Raw genomic sequence first — 15,937 nt, 5'->3', positions numbered from 1 at the left:
TCAAACCATAAATTTCGATTCCATGGACTTTTACAATATATTCTCTGACTGTAATTCTATGATCACTGAGAAGCAGAGTCACTAGAAACCACAAAGTCGTATTAAAATATTCAACCTAAAAGAGCAGTCTTTTGAAAATTTTAATGTAGAAAAATGATTCCATGACAAGAACACTCATGCTTTAGAATTTTTGTAGTCATTTGACAAAATCAAATGCCTTAATGGATAAACCAGAATTTATCAACCACGGTTAATTTAAATATTAATGCTACGAAAGTCAAAGGTAGCTATAAAAAAAGACTGACAGAAGTAAACTTGTCCTAGATACAGCTCTTTAAAACACCTAAGAAGATGAGCTAATACATTAGGGAGATAAAAATAAGGTGGCATCAAACACTATTAAAATGGCATAAAGTTTGTGTTTCAATTGCATCAAGTTAAAAATAGGTCAGTTAGAATGAACGTAGAAAAAAGTGGGGGAGGGGAGAGGTCAGTATCACAAAGTGATTAAAGAGATGGAAGAGAACTTTCTTCTAAGTCATTAAACTCACCAATATGATCCTGAACTTCACAGCACTTACCATTTTCCTGTGCCATTAGAGAATTTAGTAGGTTCACTGAATTGACTGATTTCTTTGTGAACCTATTTACATGGGTTAAGACCCTGACTGACATAAAACACAACCAAAAAATCCCAGACAGAGAGTGTAATGAAAGACTGAGTGATGTATAGTTTGGGGTACAGCCTATCCAATAAATGTGCTTGACCAGCAAAGAACCCATTGGCAAAGATTTATTATCGGAACAAATACATTCTAAAAAGATCTAATACAACAGTACGAATACAAACTACTCTAAAATATAGTTCTTTGCCCTCCATAATGCACGGCTTATCTTTCTGTTATATTAAAACTCTCTTCGCAACTTGTGGATCAGAAATAAATTTTTTGAACAGATAAAACCAAAGAATATGTAGCATATGAAACAGAACCAACAGCATGGTTCTCTAATTAAGAAAAAAAAAAAAAGATTTATAACTTAGAAGTCTTCAACAAACTTTAAAACATATAAGGAGAAAGACACATCTCTATTACCAAAGGAAAAGGTAAAAACGAATCACCTGCTGGAAGAATAATTTTTAAATTACACGTAACATTAATACCAAATTAGCACAAATTTAAGCCAGACACAGAAAGGATTTGAAATGTTATACCTCCAAGTTCCTTTACATTCAAGATGGCATTCTGGAATGGCACTGCTTTTATACTAAAACCTAAAATTAAAAAACAAAAACATAAAAAAGGAATTAGCATATTTTCTTTTAAAAATACATAAAATGCTCAAAGCCTTTTTAAGGCTGATTAAGAGCCACTTTTTATAGCTTGTATTCATGCCAGAAATAATTCAAGATACATTGATAACACATTATCCTCTTCAAATTCTCAAAACACTGTTGTTTACTACAGCAAAATCTAACTCTTTTTCAAATACTGCCCTATTCTTTAATATGTTATGTCACTTATAAATTTTATCAGTTGTGAGAAAGACATCTGGAAGTACAGAGAAATTTCAAAGAAAATATTAGATCTGCGAGGACCTTTGCATCTAATTCCCAAAGTTAATTGTCTCTCACATAGAACTCAGCAACCCTAGAGATTAAGGTACCTAAATTATAACCACCTTATATTAGAATTACATAGGATTTATGTCAAAGTTTTAAGAACATGGTTAATATCATACATATATTTTTCTTAAAAGTTGATTGTAATTGTCTACTTATGCATAATCACTTTATAATATACAGAGTAAATAATTCCTATTAAAATATATTTAGAGTATAGTTTTTTTAAATTACATATTTAAGACTTAACTATTATCATTCAAGTCATGATTGCCTTCAACATATCTGGTTCACAGGTTTTAGTATAAAAGCTTAGCAGGTGGGGACGCCTGGGTGGCTCAGTTGGTTGAGCCGCTGCCTTCGGCTCAGGTCATGATCCCAGGGTTCTGGGATTGCATTGGGCTCCTTGCTCGGCAGGGAGCCTGCTTCTCTCGCTGCCTCTGCCTGCCTCTCTGCCTCTCTGCCTCTCTTGTGTGTACGCTCTCTCTCTCTGGCAAATAAATAAGAATCTTTAAAAAAAAAAAAAAAAGCTTAGCAGGTGGAACATACATGCTTATATACCTACACACGTACACCAACAAATGTACTATTTCTGGAAGAATCCACAAGAAACAAACTAGTGAGGATCCTTGGGACAACTGGGGATATGGAGGTCTTTAATTTTCCTTTTGTTTCATTTGAATGTTTTTGCTATATACAAGGACTTTTTAAACTAAAAGTCATAATTTTTTTAAAGCCATAATTTTTTAAAAGTTAATTTATTCGGTAATTTCTAACCACTCAGTATAAGGTTTTACACATCAGTATGTGCAATTTGAAGATAATTTCTTAGAAAAGAGATGATGACTTAACAGTATCAGATACAGAAATACTTTAATTTGAAAGAAGTCATAAAACTATGATAGGTGCCTGGAAAGGTAAAAAGATATACCGTTTGCTGTGGATGAGAACAATTCTTTTGCATGGTTCTGCGTTACTGTATAAAAACAGAAGTCAATATGCATCTTTTTCTATTCTGCCCCATTACTACCTCTCTTTTGCTATATGTTGTCTCAACACTTTAAAATTCTATATAGTATCTTCCACTTAAGGCAGTGAATATCACCTAATGCTTAAAAAGGGACTTTGGAGTCAGAACTAGGTTCAAATCAGCTCTGTGACTGCAGGCAACCTACTAGCCTTGGCTTTCATCATCTATAAAATGGGAATGATAGAATCTGATAGACTCTACCTCGTGTAGTTATAAAAATGATATAATATATATGTTTATCACAGTGCCTGACATAAATAAGCATACAAAATATGATTGCTAGCATTCTCCATCAACTGGCTCTGTATTGATGATTTCATCATCAGCTATGTATGTCTCTTGCCTGCCTCAATACATTAGAGTATATAGTATATAGGTACGCATATAGATACATATATGTATCTATATACTATATATGGTATATAGTATATACTATATATTTCTCTTAAGAGAAATCCTGGGGCTTATTTACTAATATACTTAGCTAGAGCTACAGACATTACCACTGAATGAAAAGTACCATTATTAAGAGTGACAAAAGTGTGAAGAGTCGAAATTCGTGGTCTAGAATGTGAATGTTCATTGGGCCCTCTATGGATCTTCCCAAACACAGTCCTCCCATGTGGGTTGTATGCAGACTGACACAATCGCCACAGCATTACAGTTAATGGTGTGTGCAGTCACTGAATCTTAGTAAAACAGCAGAAGGAATGAGGAGGCAGCCCCATGTGGCTGAAACACTGGCATGTACGTGGGCCTGCAGAAAAGCCTCTCCAGGTGTCTGGCCTCTGGGAAATTAAGGAAAGTCAGTGCCAATCACAATATTCTGCTGGCACCGAAATCTGCCTGCAGGAGACGTGGATGTCTAGAATGTATCTACCTACCTCACAGGGGTGTCATATGAATTAAAAGGCAATGATTGTGAAATTCTGAAAACGAAAAGCTCTATGCAAATGTTCAGTAGTCTATCGGTGGTTACATTCAGGATAACTCAAGTATGGATTTTCCAGAGAGATGAGACAGGCCCCAACTTTGAAAAAGACACAGTTATGGAGCACACCAGCAATATTTAATTTGCTGTGAATCTTAAAAGCTGACAATATGCAGGTGCTCAAGGAAAGGAACAGCCTTTCAGAAATTGCTGCACCCATATGCAAAACACAACTTTCGAAATTTACAATCCACCAGGTAGATTATATCATTGTTACCCTCTTTAATCCTCACAGATATAATAAATTGACTGCAAAAATGTCCTCAAATGTTCACGCTAAGCAAAGTAACCTAGCAATGTTATTTATGGGCATATAAATGTTTCTGCAGAATACGCATGTTTTCTCTCCAAATAGAACATGTGTGGCTAGATTTATACTGCAAACATATATACAGTCTTCCATTTTGCTGTCTTCGTATTTTTACAATATAGCTGTGGTAATGAATGTTCAGAGGACAAAGCCTACATAATAGTCCAGAAAATAAGAAAAGATGTACTACACATGGAAGAGAAACAATTTAAAAAAATTTTTTAGTCATTCTAAATGTTTGCAAGGATTAAGAAGATTTAAAATTTAAAGCCACACTTTCAGTTCACCAAAAGGGCAACCACAGAGGGTGACTATCAGATCAACTCTATTTATTCTTTTACACTGGGTTGGATGAAGTCAAAGGGTGGGGGGAATATTAATATTTAGTAGGGATATAAAGGTCAAAACATCAAAACACTTTGAGGAATAAAAACCACCAGGAGAGCATGAGCTCCAAAGAAAGAAAACCTGGGTTCCAATTCTGGCTCTACCATTATCAACTGAACAAGTTACTTAGCCCTCTATACCTCAGTTTCCTCATCTGTAAATGAGAACAGATGGCACCCAGTGCTATCAAGCATTTAGTAAATAAAACTACCATTTCAAAATATGAACAGTCACCGACTGACTACTAGAGGCTTTAAATTTTTCCCAGTCAAGATCACATGTGGTCTCAAGGTCTGTTACATCACAAAAGCAGTGGTAAAAATTAAGCCTACAGAACTGAAAACATTTGAAGACTATTATAAACTACACATCTGGTGCCTTCCACAGCACTTCCTTTTCCTCTTTCCTAATTCCAGTCAACAAAGCCTGTTGATTCCATCACAAAACAGTTCTCAAATAGGTCCACTTCTCTCCATAACCTTGACCAAGCTGCCACCACCATCTGGACACCTTTAAGAGCCTCCTAACTCAACGCTTTGCATCTACATTGGCCTGCTCAGTCACCTCGACACATCAGCAGAAGTGATCGTCTTGAAATTCACATCTGTTCACATCACTCCCCCCCCCCCCCCTGCCCCCTGGCTAAAACCTTCGGGTAGCTTCTCACTACTCAGGCTAGAGTTCAAAACACCTGCTGAGGCTTGACCTGGTCTGGTTCTTCTTTCCTTTCCCAGGTTTATTTTGTAACATTTCCCCTCATTTTCATCTTTGGTTCCTAAAACAAGCTATATCCTTTCCAGCTCAAGGCCTCTGCACGTTTTGCTCCATTAGTACCCTCTGCCCCTCTGGCAAACTCTTCATCCTTCAGCTGTGGTTTTAGCTTCACTTCATCAGGCAAGCCTTCCATGGTGTTCTTGAAATAGGCTGATTTGGCAGGATCCATGTTCTTTCAGTATTCAGTACTTCTATGTAATTTTCACGGATGATTACCTATCAGTTTCTTTGTTTTAGGCCTGTTCCCCAGTTGAGGCATATTAACATGCTCTCAGCATTTCTTTAAAGATCTATATGCTAAGGGTTTTTATTTATTTCCTGATTTAACTGTCAGAACAGTCCTAACACCAGTACTACTATCGAGGAGGAAAGTGAGCTAGAAGGCCTAGGTGCCCTGCCAAGACTACTAAGTACTATCTTCAAAACTTCACCCCAGGCCTTGTCACCAAAGCTCTACACCTCCTCTGGGTACCAACAACCTGACTGACTCACACGTCTCTGTCCAATTTTGAACTAAATACTGATGAAACTGATGGTCAAAATACAACCCACTATTCTGCCTCTTTATAAATAAAGCAATACGAAGAACCAAAGTTAAGTGTTCTTGGGGCCATACTACAATGCCTTATTAGTGGAAAATAATAAAAATAGCTTGAGTTCAGAAAGTACTTTTTCATCAGCATTAACACAATCAGGAACTTAGGAGGGGAGAGAAAAGGTCCAACTCGGCCGTGACACTAGGCTTGATCACTCTTCCTTGTCCACAAAGCAGGCATACTCTGATACTCTCCACAGGTAGTCACTGTGCTGATGTTCTAGAAGTCCTAGCCACAGCTCTCAGACTCACCAGCCACATTTTTCCTTGACCATGAATCCCTTCCATCTGCAAAATGAGTGGACTAGATAAGCTCCTTGAGGTTTGGGCTAGCATTAGGATTCCATTATTTATATTAAACAAGAAAGAGGAAATAACAGTAACAACAGAGTCAATCATCAATGGCCTCTAGTATTTGGCTGAAAGCCTTGTGGGCAGGTCTCCCCAGACCCCACTCAAACAAGTTGATGGCTGAAGCCTAAGTTACACAGTCATTTTTTCCTGGCCTCTCTAAGCTACATTAGTAAGACTGAAACCTCCCCTAAGATTTAACCCCACAAATTTTAATAAATATATGACTTAGTAACTCTTTGGGGAAATAATTGTTTGCATAGACTTTCAGTTTTTGTCTTTTAGTCCTTAAATTCAGCAAAACCTGTGATATGAGGGAGATGGATGGGACATTTTTTATGGAGGGAAAGCATTCCTGGAATTGTAACAAAATTAGTTTGGGGAGTGAGGCTGGTCTATTTTTACTCATTGTGTGGAACACGAGTATCTTATTTGGATCTACAGCCCAAATAGCCCCCCAACCCGCCAACACACAGGTCTGCACACTTGCACATGGACACTTAGTGTGTACTTCTGAAAATTCTTGGATCACTTTAACGAATGCTAAAGGAAAAGGCATCCCACAGATCTGGTGGCCTTGACCTAGACCAGGGCATGATTTATGCGTGACATTTGGACAATTCTTCCAGTGTGGTGAGATTCTTCTAAATGCGATTTTGGTATCCTAAAAACAAATTTAATCTACTGGCATTTGTTAAACAATCCTTTAGCAGATAACAAAATTGGATTTTCTAACTTGTTTCTCTTGTTGACTTAACACATATGCAGCAAATACTTAAGTTTCTAAAAATACCTCATTTAATTTTTCATGGACATTTTCCACATTTCTTTCAAATTTTCGTGATCTTTTTCTATTTTAACTACGACTCGACTGTTTTCCAAGTGTAGTAGTAAGTATCAGTAGAAGAGATCTTCAACCTCTTTCAATTCCAGGAGCTAAGCTTTCTCCAGGTTACACCGCTGTATTATCTCAAGCTTTTAAACTCCATTCCTCCAGTTCAGAATCTCTGTGTAATCAACAGGTTAACAACCCTTTTATCAACAAATTTCTCATGCATCTCCAGTCAAGGAATTCACTCAGGACAGAGATCACTTTTGTTTCTCGACCAAGGTGCAAACTTTCCAATCGCTCTCTGGAGGGTTTCTTGGCCCTTTAAGTTTTGACAGCTTAAGTATCTTCTAAAAATTATGTCAAAGGTAAAAGATTGCTGAAGTTAACCATCCAATAAAGTTTGGACTCCCTTTGCTTCTGAAGAAAGAGAAGACATTCCTGTCTTGCTAAAATTGGATGGACATAATCTTTCTTGTTATGCTTTTATTTTAAGAAACAAATTCTCAAAGGTAGATTCTCTTTTCAGCCGTTCCCAACTCTTCCAACAAATATTTTATTTTTAATTGGCTTGCTATCAAAGCATTATAAAGAAATAATTTAAAATAACAAAATTTCACATATCATTCAACCATATCAGAGCATAGCTATTTTTACATGTTCTTTTCTTGCTTTTCACTCAAAGGCACAGTCCAATTTTAAAACAAACGTAAATTTTTTTTCGACAGAAGACTTTTTCTCTAATCTATAATCTTTTCAGTGGAGGTACTACAATTTAATTAATAAACTCCCTTGCTATAGGAAGTTTAGAGTTTTAGTTATACAAGTGTTATACAGAATCACTTTGTGAGTATGGTTTCTTTGATATTACATGCTTAAATTCTCAGTGGCACAATTGCTAAGTGGAAAGATGTTAATCTTTTGGCAACCTTTGATTTATATGAATAATTGCTTTTCAAGAAAAGGGACAATACCAATCACAATCCACCACTAATGCATACTACCACAGTCTTACTAAGCGCTGGGTCTCATCAGAAAGCAAAACCAATACTGGTAAATTCGAGTATAAAATTAACATGTTTCTGGTTTATTCTCTAGTCAAGTTGAATTTCTGGCCAAGTGGAACCTTTCCCACCTACCTCTTTGCCATTAATTCTTTTTATAAAATTATCTTTAATTCATTTATCGATTGCACTCTAGGTACTATTTGTAAATACAATTTAATTATCCAAGTGGGACAGCCATAAGCTCTAATACTTGTTACAAATATTTCTCAACAGCATTGTTTCCTTTCTTTTTTTTTTTTTCCTTATAAACATTGTCTTGTTTATAAACATTTAGAATTGCTGGAAAACGGAGTTAGTGCCCTTGGTCTCTTCCTTCGTGCGTCATTCCCCTCAGCCTCCTGCAGCTGTTCTTCCATCTTCCACATTAAATGTCCACGTGCAGCGGTGGACTTCCTCACTTCATTTTTTCCTCTAGTCATCTTCTCTTACTGTTAGGCTCTGTCATTTTTTTATGTTAGGACCTTCCTTCCACCTCCTCTGTACATGCACACGCACACACACACACACACACAAACACACACACACACACACACACACACACACACCCGATCGGAACAAACAAAGACCCAGGAAGTAGGTCTGAACACACCAGTCATGCTTATCTGGAACTCCAGTGGGGACTGGTTTTTTGGGGTCCACTGAACTTAAAATCAGCCTGTCTGGGTCTTCTCTGCTGCCTTTCTTTCCCCCCTTCCTTTGTCATCACTATTTTCTCCATCCTCTTACCCACCTTCATTAGCTACAGTGAACACACAAGACTCAACCAGTAAGCATCTACCCTTTCCTCCTATACCCTTCCTCGAGCCTCTCATTCCCAAGCCAGCCCTTCCTTTATCATGACGGAGCCCTTTTACTGAGTCATACGGAACCTCAGCTTTGTTAAGAAAGTCTTCTCTAGGCGCCAACATTTTCTTGTACTTTTCCGTCCTCCTTAAGCTAGCCAACAGAACTTTTCCTTTCCCTAACAGCGCCAACCAGGACAAGCGTGTGTTCCTTATGCTTTTGGACCATGTTACCATAGCCTTAATAATTTTCCACCTGAGGTTGTGGCATCTGCTTACACATGGACCTCTGCATTTCCATTTATCAATTTTCAGAGAGTCCGGTAATCAAGCTGAACGAATTCAATACTTGGCTGACGTTTGTCCATCACACTCTTCCTGCTTCTATTCTTACAAATATTCTCCACATGAATGATCAAGGTATCCTCCAAATTTTCAGATCTCCAAGATTACCAGCTCTAATTCACATCTGCAGTCTCTAATTCACAGATATAAAGTTGTAGATTCCATCGAATTTTCTACATAGATGACTGCGTAATTTGCAAATAAAGATAGCTTTATTTATTCCTTTCCAATCTGGAAGCCTTTTCTTTTTCTCGCCAAATGCCTGTTAGAGTATCTGCTGCAATGTTGAATCAAAGTGTTGAGAAGTGTCTTCTTATTTTGATCTTAGCGGGAAAGAATTCTTTCATCATTAAAAATGCTTATAGGGGTTTTCACAGATGCCCTTTAACAGTTGTAAAAATTACCTTTTGTTGGTATTCCGTAGTTTTACCAGAAATTGAGGGGTTTTGTTTGTATCGGAATCATTTTTTAAATTTGATATTATGAATTAAACTTTGTGGGTTTTTTGACTGTGAAATCAACCCTGCATTCCTAAGATAAACGCCACTTTGTAATATACTGGATTTGCTAAATTTATACTTTTTGCATCTGTATTCACGAGAGGTATTGCTATGTAGTTTTTTTATAATGTCCGTATGGTTCTGGCATTAGAACTTACTGGTCATACAAGTTTTCCCACCTTTTCAATTTTCTGGGAGGTATTATGTAGCATTGGCATTATTTTTTCATTAAAATTTGATAGAATTTACCAGTGCAACTGACTAGATTTCAAGTTTTTTTTTTTTAACTATGACTTCATTTCCATTAAACACAGATCTGAGTTTTCTCTATCTTCTTAAATGAGCTTTGATGGTTTGTCTTTCAAGTAATTTTTCCACTTAAATTGTCAAATTTATTGGCATAACACGGTTTATAATATTCTATTACCCTTTTAATTTTTTTAAAAAGATTTTATTTATTTGACAGACAGAGATTACAAGTAGGCAGAGAGGCAGGCGGGAGAGAGAGAGAGAGAGAAACAGGTTCCCCACTGAGCCACTCAGGTGCCCCACACCCTTTTAATTTTTATAAAATCTCTATTTACGTAACTCCTCTTCATTCCTGATATGAGTGTCTCAATATTTTTTCCTCATCTATTTGAGTAGAATTGAAAATTTCATTCATATTCTCAAAGAACCAGGGTCTGGTTTCAATCATTTTCTCTGTCCTTCTTTTTCACTGAGTTCCACTTTTTACTTTGGTCTTTAGTACTTCTTTTCCTCTGCTTTACTTTGTTTTTAATACATTCTTCTCTTTTAGTTCATTAAGGTAGTAACTGAGGTCACTGATTTGAGGCTCTTCTTTTCTAACACAGATGTTTAGTGCTGTAAGTTTCCTCTAAAGTCCTACTTCAGAGGCATCCCACAAATTCTGCTGTGTTATATGTTCACTCACTGAAAAATGCTTTATAATTTCCCTTTGGGTTCTTCTTTGATCCATGGGTTATTTAGAAGTGACTTGGTATCCAAATATTTGGGGATTTCCTGAGAAAGCCTCCTGTTATATTGATTTCTAATTCAATTCCGCTGTGATTTGAGAACATATTTAGTATGACTTGAGTCTCTTTAAATTTATTGAGACTTGTTGTATATCCTCGAATACAGTCTAATTTTCCACTTGCACTTGAGAAGAATGCCTTCCACTGTCAGAGTGTTTTATAAATGTTAATCAAGTCAAGTTGGCTGATAACACTTTTCAAGTCTACTCTATCTTGGCTAATTTTCTTTTTACATGTTGTCAGTAATTGAGAGTATTAAAATCTGACATGTGGGTTTGTCTATTTCCCTTTAAAGTTCCATCAGTTTTTACTTTGTGCATTTAAAGCTGTTAACAGTTATGTAAATGTTTAGTACTTCTATGTTCTCTTGATTAAACGATCTCAGTATAAAATGAACTTCTTTATTCCCAGCGTTATCCTTTGCTCTAATATCTACCTCTTCTGAGAACACAGCCACGCCAACTTTCCTTTGTAGCATGGTACTTCCTTTCCCAACCTATTTGTGTTTTTATAGATTTGTTTCAAGTCAGCATAGAGTTGGGTCCTATTTGTTATTTAGTTTTGTTTATTTAATCTATTATCAATCTCAGTCCCTTAATTGAGTCTAGACCATTTACATGGAATTTGCTTTTTGATGGTTAGGTTTGAGTGTATCACCCTCGTACTTGTTTTCTATGTAGTCCATTTATTCTTGTTCTTTTTCTTTCTGCCTTTTTTGGGATAATTTTTGGTAATTCCATCTTATCTCATTTGTTGCCTTACTGGCTATCACTCTGTTACTTTTGTAGTTGCTTTAGGGTTATGGCACATCTCTTATCACAGTCTACTGTATCTTCAAGTGTTATTATAACCACTCCACATATAAGAACCCTACAATAGTATTTCTTTTTCCAATATGACTTTTATACCATTATTCTCCTGCATTTTACTTTATGTATGGCATAAACCTCATATTTTTTCAAAATAATTATAAAGAGATTTAAGTAAGAACTAAATCTTATATAATTACCCCTCTAGTCACCATTTCTGTACTTTCCATTTCTTTGTGTAAATCCAGATTCCCATCTGGAATCAATTTTCTTCTGCCTGAAGGACTTCTTTAAACACTTCTTTTAATGCTGGAAAAAGTACAACAAAAGTATAATAAAAAGGTATAATGAAAAGTCAATTATCTTTTTCCAAGATATTTTTGCTGGGTATAGGTTGATAATTTTTTTCCCCTTAATATTTTAATGATGTTGCTCCACGGTCTTGTTTGCACTGTTTCTAGGGAGAAACACTGGAATCTGATGTCACTCTTACTATGGTTCCTTTGTAACATTCATTATCTGCTTTCTAAGATTTTCTTTGTTTTATCCAAAGTTCTCTAGAGAAACAGACCAATAAACTCTATACATATATATATATAGAGAGAGAGAGAGAGAGAGATTTATTTTAAGGAGTTGACTCAGTTATGGAGGCCGGCAAAGTCTAAAATCTACAGGGTAGGCCTGGCCGGTTGGAGAAGCAGGAAACAGTTGATGCTGCAGGTCAAGTCCAAAGGCCACCCTGACACAGATTTCATCCGTGCTGGCAGGTGGAGTGGTGGTCATCCTTCATTGTATTCAGGCCTTCAACTGATTGGAGGGGACCCACCCACATTACAGAGGGCTGTCTGCTCCACTCAAAGTCCACTGGTTCAAATATTCTCATCCCAAAACACAAACACCCAGGGTAATATTTGACCACATACGTGAGCACCTTGGCCCAGCCAGGTTGACAATATAAAATTAATCATCACACTGTATCACTGGTTTTGAGAAACTTTATTATATAACTTTTTTATATGTCTTTGTTGTAGTTTGTTCTTATCTCATTCTTGAGGTTTAATGAGCTTCTTGGATTTGTTGATAAGTTTTAAGTTGAAATACATTTTAGACCTTATTTCTTTGAATATTTTTTTTTCTGTCCCTTTCTCCATCCTTTACCTTCACGGACTCCAATGACCCATGTTTTTGGGGACTTGAAACTGTCCCACAGTCCATGTTGCTCTTTGCACTTTCCACTTTCTTTTCCCTCCTTCAACACTTCGGATAGTCTCTAATACTAATGGCCTTCAAGGTTATTACTCTTCACTTCTGCAAGGTGTAATCTGCCCTGAATCTTACCTGGTGCATATTTCCACCTCAGAATTGTAGTATTCAGCACAGAAATTTTATATGGGTCTTTTAAAAATTTTCCATGTCTCTACTTAACTGTGTGAACAGAAAGAATTCAGTTATAGTAACAGTTCTAAGTCTTTCTTTGCGAATTCCTTTGGGTCAGTTCTGAGTCAGATTCAATTGATTCTTCTTTTCATTATAAATCATGTTTTCCTGCCTTTTTCATGGCTGGTAATATTTTAATGTCCAACATGTGAATTCTGCCCTAAGTGCTGAGTAATTTTGTTTTCTGTAAATCTCCTATAGCTATGTTCTAGGATGCATTAAAGTTAGTAGGAAATTGTTTGAGCTTTTTGTTTTGTTCATACGATTTCCTAGGTGAATCCAGAGCACTGCTGAGCTTTGGGCTGATTACTAAGGCAAGACCATCCTGAGGGCTTTGCCCAGGACCTTGTGAAGTATGACTTGTCTAACCTGGCTAGTGTGAACAGCCACAACTTTTAGCCTTGTGTGAACATGGCTAGCTTCAGGGTACCCTGGATACTCAAGGGAGACCCTCTGTAGATCTCCAGGGTTCTCTCTCTGTACAACTCTTTCCTCTCCATTACTGTGTCCCATGAACCCTAGCTGCCCTGGTCTCCCCAACTCTTGCTCCATCTCAATGTAGGGAGTCCACTGAACCCCACCTCAGGTCCCCCTGGAAGTGTGCCATGGCCAAGAAACTCAAGGCAGTAAGCTGGGGCAAATCCAGGGCTCAGCTCATTTATTTCTCATCTCTCAGGGATAACCATGGTTTGTTTTTTCGTATTCGTGTTCTTGAAATCGGTTTCCTATTTTGTCTGTCCCCCAACCCCCTCCCCAACTAGCATGCCCCCACAGCACATATCCTTGTAAAAACAGATTTCCAGGACACTGCTTCCTCTACTGCTGTCTGACTTCTTGAAAGAGTAGTCTATGTGCAGTCTTAGCTAAAGGGCCAAAGAGTGAAAAGGACAGTTTATATATTGTAATTTCCTCCGCTTGTACACCACTCCCTCATCACTCAGGCTGGTTTTGACTCCAATATGCTGCGCTGAAATAGTTCACTAATGACCGTAATGTCACCACACCCTATAGCCCTTTCTCAGACTTAAGACTGATGATTATTTAACTCTGGTTCTTTTGGCCTCTTATTCGTATTTGACTGTATGATACCACAAAGAACAGCCTGGCTTAGATTCCCTGCCCAATGCAGATGCTAGAAGGTAAGCTCCAATGTCTGTCTGTTAATGCATGCTCAGTGCCTAATCAGTGGCAGTCATGTAATAGGTATTCAACTAACACAGGAAGAAGGAACGAAACACAGTTGTGGCTTACTTAGCACCCTTCTTCCTTCTACTACCCATCATCCCTCAACCATCTCCAAACCCAGAATTCGGTTGTCTCTCAAATCCAGATCCAAACTTTCTCTAGTTAGCTTGTCTGTTGGCATTTGGATCACTGCTGAAAGTACTGCCAATACCTGGAAATTAGCACGTCCAAAGCCAAATTCACCATTTATCTTCAAATTGCCTGTCATGTTCTCCCTACTTTTTACAATTCACTCAGTCACTAGGCTAGAAACTTAAGGCCCACTTGACTCTTATCTCTTCCCTTCCTCTACATGATGCAATGCGACTGTCACTGTTACGGATTCAATCATACCTGCCCCTAACCTTCCGTTCCCACAACTACCGTCCCTGCTGGATCTGCTCTCCGTGCTGCAGGCCTCTCTCAGAATCTCCTTCAGTGTCAGGTCACGATACACCCTAACCTCTGTATCCCCGGCCTCAACTCCATAAGATCTCTGTTCTCTGAATGCTTCCTAATCCCTCCTCTCCTCACTCCATTCCCCTCTGCTCAGGTACTCGTCATCACGAGGCCCTTCCCAAATGTGACGTCCTCTATGCCTTCTTTGACTCCTCACATCAGAAATGGCCCTTTTTAGCTTTCTCAGGTTTATCGTCAAGTACAGCACATACCATGCTGTCCTAGCACCTGTCCTACATTAACATTAAACATGCAACAAGTACCAACTGTCATTAGAAAACTTATCTTTTGGGGCACCCAGGTGGCTCAGTGGGTTAAGCCTCTGCCTTCAGCTCAGGTCATGATCTCAGGGTCCTGGGATCGAGCCCCACATCAGGGTCCCTGCTCAGCAGGGAGACCGCTTCCCCCTCTTTCTCTGCTTGCCTCTCTGCCTACTTGTGATCTTTCTTTCTCTCTCTGTCAAATAATAAATAAAATCTTTTAAAAAAAAAAAAAGAAAAGAAAACTTATCTTTCTAACCTGACTGTAAACTTCTTGCGGTCAGAGACCTTCTAAACGGCCTCCAAAAAGTCACTGTGCCTGGTTCAGGATAATGACAACTCATAGACGCTTGATATCCAAAATGTCAGGCAACTTAACTTCTAATGCAACAGAAAAACAACTAGCACACAACGATACTATTAGTTCCAGTAAAGGAACACATTAAAATTTTAATAAAGATATAAAACTTACATTTACAAATAATTACAGTATTATTTACAGATAATTTTTTTTAATAGTACAATTCAAAACTGCCTTTCCTAGCAACAGTGTTTCTGATTTATGCCTCTGGTAATTGAAGAAGAGTACATTTTGTATTACTTTCACACACTGTAAGGAAAGGTATTTTGTTTGAAAAGAGTTAATAAATTAGTAAGGCTTGTATCATTTCATAACCCATATCTCCAAAGATATCCACAACTTAACCAGCAATCAGCAAATACTATTCTCATCACAAATCCTAAGTCTTAGGTACCACTAAACTTCACTTGGACTTGAACTGGTCCCCTACCTCTATCACAAGCTGTGTAACGATAGCCACATCACCATACCTTTGAGCCTCAGATGAATTAAAGACAGAATCTGGGGCGAGGGGGTGGGGAGGAGAGATCTTACCTGCCACGCAAGGCCATTATAAGGCTCACAGAAGTAAGACACTTTATGCAAAAACAGAATTCAAGTTACTATTGCCTCTTATGCACTCAAAAAAGTCTGGAGCTATGCCCAAACTCTATGCTACTATGCCTGTGCTATCTCTGTGCCCTTAGAAGCTTACACCCTCAGTTGAGGGACAGACATGTCGACAGCAGTGTAGCAGGCACTCAAGGACAGAATTACAGATGATGTAGA

The 15,937-nt window shown here is 37.7% G+C and overlaps 1 protein-coding gene across 1 annotated transcript in view; it reads right to left on the bottom strand.

Moving 5' to 3' along the window:
* Positions 1 to 15,937, bottom strand: part of ARL15 (ADP ribosylation factor like GTPase 15) — a 402,700-nt gene that overhangs the window by 243,411 nt on the left and 143,352 nt on the right. Inside the window, exon 3 of the mRNA XM_045999356.1 lies at positions 1,214 to 1,273. Within this exon, the coding sequence (XP_045855312.1) occupies positions 1,214 to 1,273 (60 nt within the window). The remainder of the gene's footprint in view (positions 1 to 1,213; positions 1,274 to 15,937) is intronic.

Source organism: Meles meles, chromosome 3 (genome assembly GCF_922984935.1).
Source record: "Meles meles chromosome 3, mMelMel3.1 paternal haplotype, whole genome shotgun sequence".
Taxonomy (NCBI): Eukaryota; Metazoa; Chordata; class Mammalia; order Carnivora; family Mustelidae; genus Meles; species Meles meles.
The sequence above is the reverse complement of the archived record's forward strand: the minus strand, read 5'-3'. Positions and strand labels throughout refer to the sequence as shown.